This window comes from Phasianus colchicus, chromosome 16 (assembly GCF_987193195.1).
Source record: "Phasianus colchicus chromosome 16, bPhaCol1.hap1.1, whole genome shotgun sequence".
Lineage (NCBI taxonomy): Eukaryota > Metazoa > Chordata > Aves > Galliformes > Phasianidae > Phasianus > Phasianus colchicus.
This window is the reverse complement of record NC_143451.1, coordinates 7,467,006-7,485,412: the sequence shown is the minus strand read 5'-3', so window position 1 is coordinate 7,485,412 and position 18,407 is coordinate 7,467,006. Positions and strand designations below refer to the sequence as shown.

General features: G+C 38.2%; 1 protein-coding gene across 14 annotated transcripts in view; it reads right to left on the bottom strand.

Annotated features, from left to right (window-relative positions):
* Window positions 1-18,407, bottom strand: part of CLEC16A (C-type lectin domain containing 16A) — a 134,738-nt gene that overhangs the window by 80,238 nt on the left and 36,093 nt on the right. For 11 of the 14 annotated variants that reach the window (XR_016471589.1, XR_016471579.1, XR_016471581.1 and 8 more), the window contains exon 22: window positions 7,438-7,584. Coding sequence is in view for 4 of the 14 variants with exons in the window: in XM_031606715.2 (XP_031462575.1) it covers window positions 7,438-7,584 (147 nt within the window). In the remaining 10 variants the exon portion in view is untranslated. Of the gene's footprint in view, window positions 1-1,083; window positions 2,661-7,437; window positions 7,585-18,407 lie in introns of those variants that run through there. The other 3 variants (XR_016471588.1, XM_031606716.2, XM_031606714.2) reach the window with 3 other exon arrangements.

Below are 18,407 nucleotides of genomic sequence, written 5' to 3'. Positions count from 1 at the left end.
GGCCCCCTCTCCCAACAAAATATCAATGCATTCCTGTATAACTTTAATTCACTGACAAGCTGACATTTCATTACACTACACTGTTCCTAATCCTTTCACAGAGGATCTTTTGACTGCTGAAGTGACTCCCTTCTTACTATAAGAAGAAAACATTTAGGAAAGACTCCATTAAAAAAATTATCTGGAGTCAAAATCCACCATATTTTCTATTTGAAGGTCCTACAGTGCATTCAGAAAAAAAGACAAAGAGATGGTATCAGGAAATGTAAGCAGAACAAACTCAGTGTCTAGCATCTTATAAACAGAAAAGACAAAAGCAGAGCTCTTCCGTGCTTTTTGGGTAGGATTTTATTTATTATTGATAGCACTAAGTCTCTCCCCTCTACTTTCCATCTTCTATTAGTCGCTGTCAGAATTTCGCTCCTGTCACTGCATTGAAGGGCAGCAGTGAGAGCATCCCTGCCAAAATGCCCAGGGAGCAGCCAGCCACCACTCAGTCCTCACATTGGCAGGGAGCAAATACCAGTGCAGAATGAGAGGGGAAAAAATAAAGAAGTTTTAACCTTCTGGAAAAGGCCAACAGCTCTCAGTACTATTTTGCAACACATTATCCCTTCTGCAATGATTGGTATCTGAAAACCAACCCTGCAGTCACAGCTGTAACAGCCAGAGATTACTGCCTGCCAGACTGGCACCTGCATCTTCAGGACTGAGCACTCAAATCCACTGGGGCTTCAGGTGGGCACAGAGCTTTATGTGTTCATCATTATTATGATCTCCCAAATGTTTTGGATGCAGGGATAGAAAAAAAAAATCAGAATGTAGATGCCAAGTGCTAAATGGAGTAGGGAGGTCCAGCATGTTGGAATGAAAGTTTGGAATATAAGGAGTATTACAATAAAAAAAAAAAAAAAAAAAAGAACACCCCAACAACAACAGAGTGCTGTGATGATGTAGGAGGTTTGTACCACCTCCCAATTAACTGAATGCATCACTTCAGGTCAATAATTCCAAGCAAGAAAACCTTGGAAGCTCATAATTTTGGAGCCATTTTGAACTCAGGTACAATTCAGCAAAGGATACAAATGAATATCTATGCATTTATGTTTGATTTGAACTGTCTGCCTCTGAAATTGTGACAGTCAACTGGAAAAAAAGATATCTTCCAACTGGAAAAAAAATTATGAACAGATTGTTACAAGAAGCCTGTCTTTAAAAACTAGACAGTTAGCAAGCTATTGATTCAGGGGTATCAAGGCACCCAGTCTGCTGTAAGCTCCCTACTCACTATCTGTAACTTACATCTTCACTGCATACAGTAATACTGAGTAGCTTTCAAAAAGACCCAAACTTCTAAAATTTGGTTCCAGTCCACATTTGACTTTTGGATAGGAAGAGCAAAAATAATTGTCATTTTTACCTGAATAAAATCTGGTCACTGAAACATACTCTTCAACGTGACAAAGTTATTATCCAATTTGGGAAAAAATGCCTATTTACCACTCCCTGGCTCACATGTGTTTAAACAGAAGCGTTCTGACAAAAAAATGTCAGATCTGGAATTCGAGTACCAAACAAGATTCAAAACCCTGGTGTAACTTTGCAAAGCATTGGATATCACCAGCTATCCACGGCTGTGGAGGGTTCAGCAACCTTAGATTTTTTTCAGCACTTCTATAGTACTACCAAGGTTATCATTACAGAAACAAAACACTTCTGTTATATCATCTTATGTTACAATGGTTATTAGGGAAAAAAGATAGGAGAGAATAGAAAAAGATAAGAATGAATATAATCTACAGAAAAGCACCTTAAACTGTACAGGTATATACAATAAAAGGCTAAACAAAAATATAAATAACAGTACATTAAGTAAAAAGACACAAAGCAAGTTTAATAAATGAAAAATGGTATTTCTATAATATTAACAGAGTAAAATATTTTTATGCCATGGTGGTGAAAAAAGAAATTAATTAGACTCAACACAGGTTATAGAACTGAGAACCAGACCAAAGCCTACTTCCATCCTTTTTGTTTATGCTTCCCCTCCCCAATCCTTCAGGCAGACAAGCAGTCCATAAATCCATTTGCCTGAGTTTGATGATAAGAAGAAGCAAGTTTGTACCATCACAGTCTGAGGACAATCTTATACTGAACGTGTCTCTGTTTTACCTGAGTTATAAATAAATTTCTTGCTGCATTACTGTCCATTCTGGACCCTGTGCTAAATTCCACTACAGCCATGGCTGCCCCTGTGCAAATGAAGACATGGCTGCTTTGAAGCTGGAAGTTTGATAGACCATTTTGTGGTATGAGAATTTTCAGGTTTTTTGGGGAGAGAGCCAGAAAATGTAGGTAAGACTTTCAGAAACAGCTGAAATTCAGAAATCGTGGCACAATTCTCCCCCAGATCAGTACAGTCAAATATTAATGACGCTTTCTTCAATTTCGTACCTCACTGTCACTACTGCAAGCGTGGAAACCAAGCATGCTCTATTAACTTTATGGGCTTTTGAAATCTTATGGAGGAACCTGCCTGAATGGATATTTCGTGAGTTTCGGTTGCAGCTGCTGCTTGAAGACCTAAACCCAGTGTCCACCGTGACTGTCAGCCTCCGACAGACTAAACACCCGCCGTCGTCCTTTCCTGCCAGACCTTACTAGAGGAAAACACAGCGATATATCATACCAAGGCTGTAACAATGAAACAAGGAAGGGAAACTGGAATGAAGACAAAGGATAAATGTTAGCGCAGCAACAAGATTAAAAGTGACGAGGACGCATCCGTAACTGCTGGTATCTCCAACACAATTTGAGACCTCAGTGAGTCTTTTTAAGTTTGGGAAATACTTCTGCAGCTAGAAGTATTCATTCTTTAGAAATAATGAGTGAAGATATGTTTCCTTACCTATCTGGAAACATACATAATGCAGTTTGGACTACCTGTGGTCTGACAGCATTACACAAAGGCAATACCTGTAGGCTTTTATATCACAAACTACATACATGCTACAGAAACCTTGAGAAAAGCTATCTATTACAAATTCTAGTAATACAGCATTATTTGGATTCCCACTGGCAATAAGTTACATGAGGTGCTCTACAGCACAGATGGTAATACTTCAGACCACTCAGTGCTACTGTTCAAAGAAGTTAAACTGAAGTATTATATTTGGATTAAAACAAAGGCAAGAACAGCACTTTAAAAGATAGCAGCAGTTAAGATGATGATGCTTGGTGCATAGAAAGTTTCTCAGTAAGAAATTTTCTAGAAACAAAACTAGTTACTTGCCTAATTAGAAAATTACTAGCATTGGAGAACAGATCATACCATGTTTACATTACTGATCATAGAGGAAATAGACAGGGATGGTTTAAGTAAGACAGCAGGCACTGCTCTCACAGGCTCTCCATCCTTGATCAAGCATCCTCTATTTGTAATACATAAGTTTTATTTTACAGATTGGTATCCAACTTATTCTCTGCAACAAGGGACAAATTTTCATACTTTAGACCATTTACCATTAATATCTGCCAGAAGTATGAAATAAGACTTCAGTGGCATAGAAGATCAATGCCTTCTGGAGTCCTCAATAACCACTGCTCCAATGTAAACATTTTCTTGAGTGTTGAAGCCAAATGAATTTTAAAGCTTTAAGCAACTTAAAAAGTGATAAAATACAACACTCATGACATTACATATCTATAACTCTAGAAGACTGCTAACTTACAGTAACAGCTTCTTTATCTTAATCCTTGGCTTATATAAAAATAAGCACTTTAGAGAAGTTCATGGTTCCAGCAAACGCAGCCAAGAAGAGACTGTATTCTAAGCTCAGAAATTTAATGATAAAAATCTGCCTAGCAAGAGCATTTTTACCGAAGGAAGAGCAGCACTTCAAATGGACATGCTCATTTAAAAAAGACTGTAAATATGAAGAAAAACACCTAATAGAGCACTTGCAGAATCCGGCTGTACTTCTTCTATCTTGCCATGGGCTATCCTTTCTTTAAGGGATGGACTCTGCTTTTTCAGTTTTAAGGAACAGAGAACTTTCAAAGGGCTAAGCTTAATTCTCAGATGTTGTAAATGCAGGAGCTGCTAGACTTTAAGAAAAAAAAATCTATGCCACGGAGTACTGTGACAATGGTTGGTAAACTCAGGAATTATACAAGCTTCTTTTGCATACAATAAAGTAATGATGGAACTATCGTTCTCTTCCATTAACTGAAATGTACTCAATCAAATGATTCTGTATAAGTTCAGTTAACCTTCCTTCTCACAGTATGATACTGTTTGATGCATGATAGAGGAAAGAAAATATTTTACAAAACAAAGAACCCATGATTTCTGTGACACATTTTCAGAAACTTTTTTTTTTTAACTGCTTACCTGTTAATATATAATCTTGTAACATTTGTATTTGTCAACTAACAAATGTGCAACTTGTCTTTATTTTGTTCTCATCTATCAATATTCTATGTAAAATTCAGTGTATTATGCTCTAAATCTTATTATCTGTGTAGATTATAAGTAAAATTTTGAACACCTTAAATCTGTCAATAAACAATCTTGGGATGGCATGATCTCAAATTTACAGCAGAAACAGCTGATATTGTTTTTAAGATTGTTGAGGTGATTTTCTTGAAATGCACATATTCATCTCTCTTTTTTTGGTTAGTTGACCTTCTTGTCTGAAGCTCCTGAGCAACCTTGTGTGTTCTTCATGGTCAACAACCCAATCAGCTGTACAAAAAAGTTGGGAGCAGAGAAAGAACACATGTTTGTGTGCATTTTGAATGGAATGGGAAATGAGAAGGATTCTAACGTGACAGATTGCAGCAGCATTCAAGTGCTACCTTGGAGCATAAAGCAGATCTTGACAACTGCTTGCTGCTAATTAGCTACTTGCTACTTCCTGTTTGAAGGCCTGAAGCAAAAACTCTAAGTCCCATGCAGAATTGATATGTGAGCCTCAGCACTAACTGTTCATCAGCCCATTGCTCTGAATTATCTATGCACATACTGTAACTGTCTTCTTTGTTACTGTCCTCTGAGTTAGCAGAACAAAATCCATGAGCTTTGCTCAGAATTCATCCCTGCAGCACATCATTACAAGTTGATGACTTGGTGCTGAAGCAGCTGAATCAAATTCTCGCATTAATTTTCACAGACCTTGCTGAGGGTTACAATCCCCACAGTGATATGGCACAGAACAGTATCATTACAACTACGCTTCCTAAAGCATCTATCAGTATCCCTAGATCCTATGAAGAAAAAAAAACAAAAAAAAACAACAAAAAAACCCCACAACACAAAACACCCCACACCAAAACCAATGACACCCACCATCCATCACCCAAACACTGCTCTCCTGCATGAAGTGGCATTTTGAACATGCTACAATGAAGCCACAATGTAGAGGTCATACTAAGTGTTGGCAGCTGAACTGGTAAAGTGCAGACAGAAATCAGGCTTTTCCAAACTTTGATTACTAATACTATTTAGTTTAGAACAGCATCCTGTTATCACACTTTTTGAAATGAAGCAAAAATAAGCAGTTTTGATACACAAATGACAGCATATTAAGTAGATTTTCCTTTTGGAACTATATTCTGCTCTCCAATGAGGTACTCTCTTTCTAGATGAGGAATTACATCCTCCAGATCTACTCAGCTTTTCACAGAAGTCTTGAAAGCACTTGAAAGACCTCTGTCTGACCTCCGTAGCATAGACTTGATCCTTTTCTGAACTAACATGTTGCTTACTGCAACAGCAAGAATTTAGATTTTAATTTTCATTTCTTTTACAGTTACCTCCCAGTCACTAAAAATCATAGATGCCTTTTCAATTCTGGATCACAAATTCAAATACAGTAAAGGAAATAATAGCTGAAACTTTTCACACAGCTATGGAAAATCGTGTAGTGAAACACATTCTGTTTTTAATGCTAATCCTACTGAGACTTCTGCCAAATCACAGTGCTTCACTGTGTGATCTTAACTTATCCTAGGCCTCCAAAGACCAGATAACAGCAAGTAAACTCTAGCAAAGAAAATAAAATAAAATGCTTCCAATGTTTTGAAAAGATTGCATATAGAAAAACAAATTTTATTTTGGAGTTGCACATATTATAGGAATATCGTGACTGTGTGTTAGTTTATTAAAGTAATAAATGTTTTTTAATATAGTGTCTGGATATTAGAATGCTTTATAAACTATCATAAACTTGATAAGCAGCTTTTCCTTACCCTTCTCCAGTGGCACTTCTTGCAAGGATAGTCACTTTGGATGTATAATTTACACTGATCTCCTGACAGTGTTCAGTGATTTCGTGACATATAAAACACTAAATGCCTAACATAGACTGTATCACTTCCTATAAGACTGCAAAAAGTTCACTTTTATCTTTATATGACTTAAATGAAAGCAAAAAGGTGTGTCTTAATTGAGGGAACCATAACAACCATTTCAGAGTGATCAGTGCCAAAAGAGACTGTCAAGAAGGGGCTGTTAGAAAATGCCTTGCAAATCAAGTCACTTCTGTGTTGTTTTTTTTTTTTTTTAAATATTCCAGAAAGAGCTAGAGTAGGGTCAGCTCTAAAGTAAAAGCACTTCAATATGCATCCTTCAGAATTTACTTCTTGCTTAGCCTTCAGCTGGAGGTTCTCTCCCTCACATTCATTTTGTTTTCAAAACAAACATAATTACAGGATTTTTGATAAACACTACACACACAAAAAGGAGAACGAAGTCATTCTAAGGCAACAAGAGATCCCAGTATAAACAATCTCACTGAACTTACTGACCAACTCAAACATGCCAGCTACGTTCATGCAAGTTATATCATCAGTCAATTTATATGGCTTCTTCAGTGCCAATGAAATAGCCTCCTCAGACGTGGTGTTCAGCCAAGAGTGTTATTTAGCATCCTAAATAATTACAGCTATTTGAAAGTGTTTCATACTTGGCCTCTTGTTAAAAATTAACAGAAGAATCAGATAAATATACAAAAGCCCAGCTCAAGAAAAAAAAAGCTTCATGTGAAGATAGACTTACCCACTAGGGCAAACAAATGTCGCTCTGAATTTATACAGAACAAAAGTTCTGTTTAAATGACGACAAAAAAAAACAAAACACTTCAGATTGTACATGCTAGGAGACAAATCAGACAAACAGGATATATTTAACCAGTATTTAAGATCGCCACTGAAAGATGCCAAGAATGTAACTCCTTATCCAATACAAAGATCTGAATACATCATTAAAATCTGCACCACAATCTACTTTAACTAGTTTAAGTCAATGAATAAGTGATCTGATTCCATAAAATCCTACCCTCTGTTTAATTCAATAACATCAGAAGTCCATTTGACAGAAACATCTACAGTTCTCCACAACCCTTGGTGCCTAGGCTGAAAATAGTGATTTAATACCTGATGGACTCTGTGCAACAGAAGGAGTGGAAGCTGAGCTTGCAGCCACTGAATCACAGCGCCCTGTACTCCCACTGCCACTGGACGGCGACGGTGATGAGAGTGGTGATGGATGGTGCTGATTTATACACTGGGCTACAGCAAAGCCTGCAAGAAAGGACAACAGTTTACCCATAAGTAATTAGCTCGTCAAAGTTCACCTAGATGAACAAATCAAGAAACATTAAGAGAGAATACTGCATCAAAGCGATGTTAATTCCATCAGGTGACTCAGAGGATTTTACTCTCGCGTCTTCATCTCAGATGCCTGAAAATCTGAATGCATCTTACTCAGAGCATAGATGCTACATGTAAGTGCAGACCAATGAACAAGGATATGGAGGTTAGATGATGCAAAATATTATAGAACAGAGCTTGTGCAGTCTAAATGTGTCTGTTTGGGGTATATACAATACATACAATGGTTGTACTCCTTAACAAAAGGAAAATGATCAGTTAAAAGTGAAGAGAAACAGCCTACACAACCTTTCTTACTGCAATAAGAAGAAATTCACAAAAGATGTGAAGGTCAAGGTCTCATAGAAATCCAACACAAGAGCCAAGATGAGAAGAATACATGGAATCTATACTGTACACTCAGTGCATATATATGAATATACTGAAGCAAAAGTAAACAAGTTATTCAATGTATGCTGTGCAAAAGAATTTGCACAGAATATGCAATGAACCAAAAAACAACTGAAATTTGCACTTTTGGTTCTAGAGAACATTCTATGACAGTCAGACATATGCACTAGAAAAAGCCCCCAAAAATGTCTCATGTAAATCCAATAGCACTGCAAACATCTGCTGAACACTTGGTAGCACTAAGGAACTACAAGATCTTCCTTTTAAGGGTGAGAAGGATTATATCATAACTTCATACAAAACAAGCTATATTAAAAACTGATGATATTAAAAATTTTAATCCTATTTTTTAATAGCTGTGACTCCAGATATATCAACAATGCTTATCGGACTTCGGCACCCACAATTAAGGAAGATCTAAGGATAATTGCTTCTTGCATAAAAATTCAATTTGATCCCTTGCAAGAAATCAGCTCTCAGCATCCCACCCAATCACATCTCTCTGTGGAGCACACTGCAATGCCTCCCTCCCTAAATGAACACTCGTGCTCTCTGTCTGGAAATCAACTGATCAGAGTAATCAGAAGGCAATGAAAACAGCATTTCCCCCTGATTCTCAGGTATGAAACACTTCCTTTTTTCTCTTATAGGGAAAATTCACAGAAAATTCTATTTTACAGGTTCCAAATGCAAAAAGATCTACATTGTATGCCTACATGAACTCATTACGTAATGACGCCCATTATAATTTTGCAACCAAACAGCAGCTGAAGATACAGCTATAAAGATATAGCAAATATAGCAGAATGATCTTCTTAGGCTCTCATACTATTTTATTTTAAAAAAAAAGAATACATTTAAGTGTCCTCTCAAAACTGTAACTCAGATTCCCATCAAGTCACGTATGGTGCTTTCCAACACTCATGCTTCATAATCTAACAATTTCTCTCCTGCTCTGCTAAGTGGGTAACAGCCAGTTTTCAGGAATGTTTGTAATTCTAAAAACAACAGCTAAAGAAATCCCCAGAATACTATTAGTTTCTGAGAAATCTGGACAGGAAGCCATCTGCATGGTATGGGCTGCAGTGTTCAACTCTGAAGAAAACAGAAAAACTTCATGCAAGAAGTCTTTGTATCAAGGCTGCAAAGCAGAACACGGAATTTCATAGATCATCACCTAATCTAGCTTCTCTGCAGAATGTGAGACATCAGATCAGTATAAATAACACACAGCTGTTAACAGATCATTGAGAACCTGCAGTTCTTTCACAGCAGGCTACAGGAATTTGTCCTTCAAGGCAAGTTACAATTTAGGTTAGTCAATAAAGTCATTTTCTAGTTATTTTTTTCCAAAAGGAACCTGTCCTAGTATTCAATATTCCTTCTGCAGCATTCTGTATTTCTGAAAACAAACAAAATACATTTTAAATCATTATCAGTAGTCACTATAGTTTCACAAATTGTGAGAGTCCAAGAATTAGTGTGTGCCATCAGACTTGCATAGCCTGATAATCTTATTTGCCTTTAAGTTATTGCTCCTACAGTAACAGGCCAAAACAACTCTCTAATTTATTCCAAAGGCTCCTTCACCCAACCTCCGGCTCCCCCAACTTCCTAGAAATTGTTTAGAGCACCCAAATAGGTGTTATTAGTCAAAGAACAGTAATTTATCAAATTACTGATTTGATAGTTGCCAGTTTGGGGGTAGAAATTGCAGAATGTAATTTTAACGTTCTTCACTATTTTTAGTGTGCCTTCAAAAATTAATGTCCAAAACTTCGACTCCATAGTGCAACCTGCTTCCACTAGGAGAACCTCAAAGACAACCAGAGCCAACATACAGTTACAGACAGTAACACATGAAGAGTGCTGACTGGAATCCACCACTGCACGAACTGTGCTTTGGCTATTCCACAGAGAAATAAAACGTCAGCCATACAGACAAAGTATTCATATAAAACTTGCCTAAAAATAAGACACTGATCAAGATTTTCCACTTTGTTTGAGTACAAGAGGTTCTTTAGGAATGGTTTCGTCATCTGTCACTAACTGCTCCACTTTTCCAACAGAAACAGTCCTGAAAACAACAGTTCCTTCACCACTGTAACACAGTGCTAAATATTTCCTTCCCCATGCAAAAGCCAAATTGCTTCTCAGGCACAGGTAACGACACAAACTGGCTGGAGGCCACACAGCCTCAGCAAGCAGGTTTTTTTTTTTGCTTGGCTATCAAATAGAACAAGAAGAGATGGGCTCCCAGCTGGCCCACAGGACTTCAGGCATCCATCCTCACCCAGACAGGCAGGAGGAATGATACAGAACTCAGCTTCGTGGCACCTTTCTATTGGTAATAAAGCGTAACTTAGCCACAAATATCAGCAAAAAGCTTTCTTTCCCATTTCATATTCTGCAGGATTAAAGTCATTTATATTGTATGGAAGAACTGTAGTGCATTAGCAACGTGTCTGGTTAATGTGGTTTACTTGTGACAATTTCAAATTCAATTTAACACTACATTTTAGGTATTCGAAGTTTATACATGTTGAAGGCTTTGTTTATGCTGAGCTGAAATCTGTCAAAGACAAGAGAGTCTTTGGAAGAGTTCAGACATTCTACAATATGGTCTTTTAAGAACACACTCTGTACTTGAGGAGAGAAGCTGAAAGATGGGGACTGCAAGCAAAGAAAAATCCACAAAAAGCAAACCCTACTTGTTTCCAAAGCATGGGACTAAAAGAGAGTTATTTTATTTCTTTAAGACATCATGTTCAGTTACATATGACAGATGTTTCTGTTTGCCATTTGAAACTATTGTGTTTTCCAGTGCTTGTTAAGACCACCTTGAAGCTAATGTTCCTATTTACAACAAAATGAGCTTGTTTCTGCTGGGACAGAATTAAGTAAGCATGCTCTAGCTTACAGCAGAATTTGAAGAAAGAGCACTCAGTTCTTGTATCAACCCTCTTGCAATGATTTATCAGAAAAAGGCTGCTCTGCAAAACAAAAGATCCAGGATTGACAACAAGATTTGCTTTCACAGTGAAAATCTCCAGTTCTGACAAACTTCAAGAAGCACTTCATACACTTTGTTGATCTCTATATGTTAAAGACCCAAGGTTTGCAACAGCCTCCAAACTGTGATCAGACTGAGACTTGAGAGAAAAGCCAGTGAGTTGCCCTTTATTGTGTCTTTCAATTGGCATTTTTTCCTCTTCAATCTGACTTTTCAGCTGAATTGTTAACTTAAGAGTTTTCATGGTTTTGCTATTACAGCATTATTTCATCTCAAATGGCACCAGTATTATAAAAATTTAGATGAATCAAAATATTAGTTATCTGCTTAGAATACCATGAAATTACTTCCTAGAATTTTAACACACTTAGAGCAAAGTTCATTAATTGCCTGTCCTGCACAGTTCCAGTGAAGACAAATACCATTATACTGTTCATACTTTTCTCATTTCACATTTTCCTTAGAAGAACTCTTACTGTGGTTCACAGAATCACAGAATCACAGAATGACCTGGGTTGGAGGGGACCTCAAGGATCATGTAGTTCCAACCCCCCTGCCTAGCAGGGCCACCAAACATACACCTTTACTAGATCAGGTTGCCCAGAGCCTCGTCCAACCTGGTCTTGAACACCTCCAAGGACGGGGCATCCACAACATCCCTGGGCAGCCTGTTCCAGGACCTAACCACCCTCCTAGTAAAAAACTTCCCCCTAACATCCAACCTAAATCTTCCCTCTTTTAACTTAAAACCATTTCCCCGTGTCCTGCTATTATCAGCCCTTATGAAGAGTTTACTCCCCTCCTGGGAGTAAGTTCCCTTCAGATATTGAAAGGCTGCAATGAGGTCGCCCCGCAACCTTCTCTTCTCCAGGCTGAACAAACCCAACTCCCTCAGCCTGTCCTCATAGGGGAGGTGCTCCAGCCCCCTGATCATCTTCGTGGCCCTCCTCTGGACCCTTTCCAAAATCTCCATGTCTTTTTTGTACTGAGGGCTCCACACCTGAACACAGTACTCCAGATGGGGCCTCACAAGAGCAGAGTAGAGAGGGACAATCACCTCCCTATCCCTGCTGACCACCCCTCTCCTGATGGAGCCCAGGATCCCATTTGCTTTCCGGGCTGCCAGAGCGCACTGCTGGCTCATGTTAAGTTTCTCATCTATCAGGACCCAGGTTCCTTAAGCAACTTTCTGCAACAACAACAACGTGCCCATAGGGATCCCTCAATTTTCTCACTGAGGCTTTCCTTAGGCTGAGTCCTCCTAGAAGATGGAAGCTTTTACTCATTGCTTCAGACTTTGATAACAGCTCTTCAGGAGCACATCTTGCCTTCAGTACGAGCTCATGATGAGGTAGCATCCACAGCTGTTAGCTGCTTCCAATATTTTCCTCACTCTCTCATGGAAAGCACGAATGGCAAATTTTCCCTTTCATTGGCAGTTTGCTGAATTATTTACTGTTGCCATCACACGAATGCCATGAATTATCCAGCAATGTACTACTACTTGCTGTCTTTGCTGTGTAGCAAGCGCTGAAAATACAAATGCACCAAGCAATACTTTATTCCTCTTTGAAATGGGCAATCTGCCATGGCACTGGATGGATGATTCACTCTTTATAGAGAACTGTCTGTACAGGGAATTTGCCAGCGCCTTGCAGCAGGCAACCAATCTCCACGTTAAACCCCATTTAAATATATGTAAAAAAAAAAAGAAAATGATTACAAGAAGCATATGAAAGCTATAAAGTACAGATATGAGAAGTTACAACACATACTGTCAGTCTGCAATACAAGGAAAAAAGCCAAAATAGATGAAGAAAGGAAGGCACACAGACAAAAGCTGATAAACAATAGTTGTGCTAATAACTGAGCTTCATGTGTGGTCCTACCTCTTACCTGTACTGCCCATGCTTACATTCGGGACCCAGACTCAAAATCTCTTGCAGAAAAACAGTGCTATCTGAACTACTAAAGTACTTGCATCATAATTTTAGATGGGTGAACGACACTTCAACCAAGCTTTTGTCCTGCTTTAACTTACTACTCATCACATCCAAGATAAACACCACTTGAAAGAATTACACAACAGCCATGCCAGGAGGCACCTGCTTTAGTTAAGATAGTTTGGTAAGGATCTCTTTGTTCTATAAATATACATAATTCTCTTCATTTTCAGAAACCAAATTGATCGATGCTCTACAATCTCTTAGCTAAGTTATACTGAGGTTACATACAGTAACACCAGATGGTCTGCCAAAAGTTAACCAAAAACTAAAGTACTCAAGTAGAGTTTCACTCAGACAATTCTCTAAAGCAACAAGCAGTCAATAAACACAAAGGAGAATTTTGTTCTCTTCTTGCCTATGAAGACTGAACTGCTCAAAATATTTAGAAGCAATCTCCTCCCTCCTTGATTATTCCCTCTACTCCAAAGCAAGAGGCTTCACTTCAAGCACTACCATGTTCAAGACAACTTTTCTAGCAACTGCCCGAGCATGTTTGCATGAAAATGTTTCCTGAATGGAAATATTTAAGCACTCACCCTGTTTGAAAATTCAACATTTTCTAAATCTACAGCTAACGTGGGAAGAACTGTACTTAGGACAGTCCTTCATAAAACAGCATCCAGATGGAATTTTCTGCAATTCCATTAAAAATAAAAATGCACGACTTTAAAAGTTGTGGGTCAAGATGCAACAGCAGACAGTTCCTCTGGGAAGCTAAAGAACAAGCTCATGAATGCTCCATGTATTCCTCTGATACTAAACACGAACAGTTATTAATTTCAAACTGCAGTCAATATATGTAGCAAAACAGTAAACAAAACTGTATCCTACAGCATTAGATCCAGAACTTCCCTAAGCTCTATTCAGACAATAAAATATCTTGCGTAAGCTTCCATACATGCCTCTGTTTGAGTATTTGACTATTTGAAATAAATGGTTGCTTTTTTCGCAGAGACATTCTCCTCATACACTACCATAGGCTGACCAGAACTCAGAATGGATTAACATCCAAAAGAAACTCAGCTGCTTCAATGCCTGGCCCTAGGTCTTGCAGCGGCCCATACCACTGTCTGTTTTGCTTGCCACAAAGATTATCCAGCTTCTTTCTCAAAGACCACACTGAGACTCAGTGGTTTTGCAAAGTGCCTTTTATGGGAAACAACTGAACAATCTAGCAGACACAGGTATAGCTAAACAGTACGCTTTCTTCAGCAGTCTATCCATCTTTGGAATTTCCCATCTCTTTTCTCTCCTGTCCTCATATAACACTCCTAGTTGAATTTGCTCAACCACTTATGGTTTGGTTGTTTTGGTAAATGGATCACTATGAAGACTACAGCAAGAGAAGACCTTTCTTTGAAGACAACATTGAAATTCAACCCACAACCACTTGTGCTAAAGGAACCAGTGAGTTGGTGGGCAACAGTTGAATGAGTGGCTGCTGTGGAAGGCAGCTGAGCAGAAAACTGAATCTGCTTAAGTCTACTCTCCTGCTGAAGATGAGGAATCCCAAAACACATTTAGCACGCCCTTGAGCATGCATTGCATGAATATTCATTTGTCATTACTGCAAGCACAACTAAGTTTATTTTAATCCTACACCTATGTCATTACAAAACAGCAGTTCAGCATATTTTACCATTTTGAAGCTGAGAGTAAGATGCTAAGCCCAGAGCAGCCTGATTTTGGGGATCAGTTTAAGACAAACACAGCAAGATACTTTTTCTGCATTTTCAGAGAAAGGTTTCCCTGATTTCACTCGCAGAAGACTGAACTCGGTCCTTGCAAAGGCCATTCTCAAGCTCCACTTGACCAACTACAAACTGGCAGGATTTTCTGACCGCCACACAACTGTTTTAGGCTCTTAGGCAACTCTAAACCCCAGTGAACTTTTAACACTAATTAAACTATATAGTAAACCATACAATCAACAGGCTGCAAAGAGATCCTTGTTTGTTGCAATTGTTTTGTAACGCAGAAAAGTATTGCTTTGAGTGAGTATACCAATGTCCATGTTGGTGATTTTTGAAGGGAAAAAAAAAACACGTGCTTGTGAAAGCAGCTAATTCTGCTTGGTTTTCAAAAGAAAAATTCTTCCTGCCAAGTTTTTATGAATGTCAAATGCATGTTTAACTTTCTATTTTCCAAGTTACATGATTCACCTCCTAAAAGCTGTAATTGGGAGGACAGACCAGAAACAAAGTAATAGTTTCTGGAAGGTAACAGCTTCCTGGGTAAGGTTGAAGGGAACAAGCAAGGTGATGCTTTACCAAATACAGAAGAACAAAATTAACAATTTGAGAAGCATTTAACAGTTGCACAAACAGAAGTTATTATATGTAAATGCATCAATCCCAAGGCATTCATCATGGCTTTAGATCCAGAAACGTTGCGTTGTTGCTTTTTTTCCCATTCTGTTCCCTAGCATTATGCAACAACTGCCTGCAGTTGTTTCTGAAAATCTGTTCAGACTGGATAGATCTTCCAACAATATCATTATCCTTGTCATCCTGTTCCTGTTCAATCATTTCCCATAAAAAGCACTCTGAAAAACTATTGAGTTTCATCGTGGTCTTTCAAGAAGAAGCTTAATAATAAACTTGTGGCAACTAAAATGAGAAGCAAAACAAGTTAGTTAAAAAGATTTTGGTATTTTAGTATTATTTTAGGAACATTGCTTTGTTTCTTCAAATCATTTTAGGGGAGTTTCGCTGATAATTTCCACATAACAAGCAGATTTACAGCACCCCTTACTCAGAATTCTTCTTTCCTATAACATCACGCTCAATGGGAAAAATGAAAAATAAACCATAAGTTTGGGCCTTATAATAGTTGATGTTTATGACTTCTTTAACCCTCAAGGTAAGTGGACATTGTCATTTCAGAGAGCACATACACAAGTTTTATTACACTTTTCAGTACAAAAAATACATATATAAACGCCACATGAAAGGACATACCTTGTCCTTATTTGTATGCTTATTAAAATAACTAAAATCAGTAATAAAAATGTGAACATTATATATATAAAATCTATTTTTAAAGCTATCAGTGAAGCGTAGTCTCTGTAATCACAAAAACACAGTAGTTTTCTACCTTGTTTTCTTTATCATCCCTCTAAAAACCAGCTTCCCTCACATGAAATACACAGCAGGCTATTATGTTAGACTTCCCCACAAATCAGCACTTTGAACTCTCTGCATTGAATTGCAGGGAACTTCCAGACTTCAGTTTGCTTTATGTGAATATAAGCAGCAGAGTAATTCTATCTCAGCTGGCACACACCAATATGATGAAGCTTCCTAAAAATTCCGTAGTGGGTGGTCACATATTTACTCATGTGAATTTTTTATACAGTTTAACATGAAAAGCCTACAATTATATGACACAGTACATCTTTTTAAATGAAGTTGTGCACCAGTCAGTAAGCAAGGGGTGAGGGGTGAATAACCGAAGGGTGAAGCATATGCTCAGATAGTTCTGCCAATACCCTGTGAAGGCATTTAGGACATTTTGACCAAGGCTGTCTAAATTTGTCAAACTTTTTTTTTGTTTTTCCAAGCTACATCTTTTCTTGCAACTCTTAGCACTGAAGTATTAATTTCCACAAAGAGCATTTTGTGAGAGTGGCAAAAAACCCTCCTTCCTTTGTTTATTATATGGAAGGAAAGCACTAGTGTCTAATAAGTACCTCAGCACAGGACAACAGAAAGAAGATACCATAAAAACAAACACTCACAAAAAAAAAAAGATGAAATACATCAAGCCACAATAAAACACTGAGTGTGGTAGAACATTCACACCATGCAATACAACTGCAGATAAAGGATTGTAAGTGTGCTAGAGTAAGGTTATTTAGTTGGGAGAAGGTAAGTCTTTCATTCAAGTCTTTTATTCATCATTCAAAATAATGTAAATGAGCACTGCTGAACAAGAACAAATATTCTAATCAGGAAAGTCATTCAGGAAAAACCTGTAGAGAAAGCACAAACAGAATTAATCATAGCTCCAGGAAGCAGAATGATGCTCAAAAGCTTCTGGAGGTGCCTTTGTCACTCCTTCAAGGTTTTCAAGTTATGACAAAGATTAATAACAAACATAATTGCTTCCTTTCCAACAGTCATGTTTTTGATTCAACAGAACACATTGTTTATGACTAAGGTATTACTGAGAAGGGCCCTATCCAATTTCAGGGCCAGCAGGTCTCTTTAGTATTTTTATAAAAGATCTAGATGCAGGATTTTAATGCATCTCAAACAAGCTTGTGGGCACCACTAATTTGGTATGGGCTGTTAACTCCCTCATTGCCTCTTCCTGAAAATTGGACAGTTGGACAATCACCAATCCCATGAAGCTGAACAAGACTAAGTGTCAATTCTACACCCAGTATGGAAAAATCCTGGCTACATGTACAGACTGGGGAGACAAGAAGCTGGAGGAGCAGTCCCACAGAAAGCAATTTGGGGGTTCTGGTAAGTTGGAACTGAGTCAGCAGTGTGCCCTGGCAGCCAGAAGGTACAGCTGTACCCTGGGGTGCCCCAGGCCCAGCACTGCCAGCTGGGCAAGGGAAGGGCTTGCTCTGCTCTGTGCTGGTACTGCCTGACCTTGAGCACTGGGTGCAGGTTTGGTTGCCATAACACGCAGAGGGCACTCATCACAGCTACACATACACTGCTGTACAAGAAGGCTGATTCTGAAACAGTAATGCTGGCACCTTTCCCACCACACCTTTTCCTTGGAAGCCTCATGTCAACTAAGGAAATACATTCCTGTCACACAACATACATATGTGTCTTGAAAAATCTGAACAGCAATTGGAAAACTTTCATGATTTCTCCCCTCCATGCCCAGGACTCAGGTAAGCTGAGCTCTGAGTAAGTCACAAGGCAGCAGAACACCTGCTTTCTAGGTAAAGCATTTTCATTTTTTATTTCTTTAAATCTGTGAATCATGCTTCAAAAGAAATGCTGTTTTGTGAAATGATCAGTAGCTAGTTTAGAATTTTTTTTCCAGCTCTAATGCAGATGAAGCAGTGCACAGCATGCCAGTTGCTTCTACAAACAGGTGAGAAAATAACTTAAAAATGTCCTTATGCACAACTGAGAGACATGTTGCATAAGTACAGAGTACATAGAACATGATGACTTTAACTAACTATTTGCAAAGGATGACAATACAATCAGATGCTTCCAGTGTATTAGAAGAAAGTGCCATGGACATGTAACTTTTCTATCAGCCTCATCCTGGAGTTGTGTGTTCAGAAACACAACAGAAAACTTTTCATTGTTTATAAAAACTACAGTTTAGTCTCTGCAGATATAAAT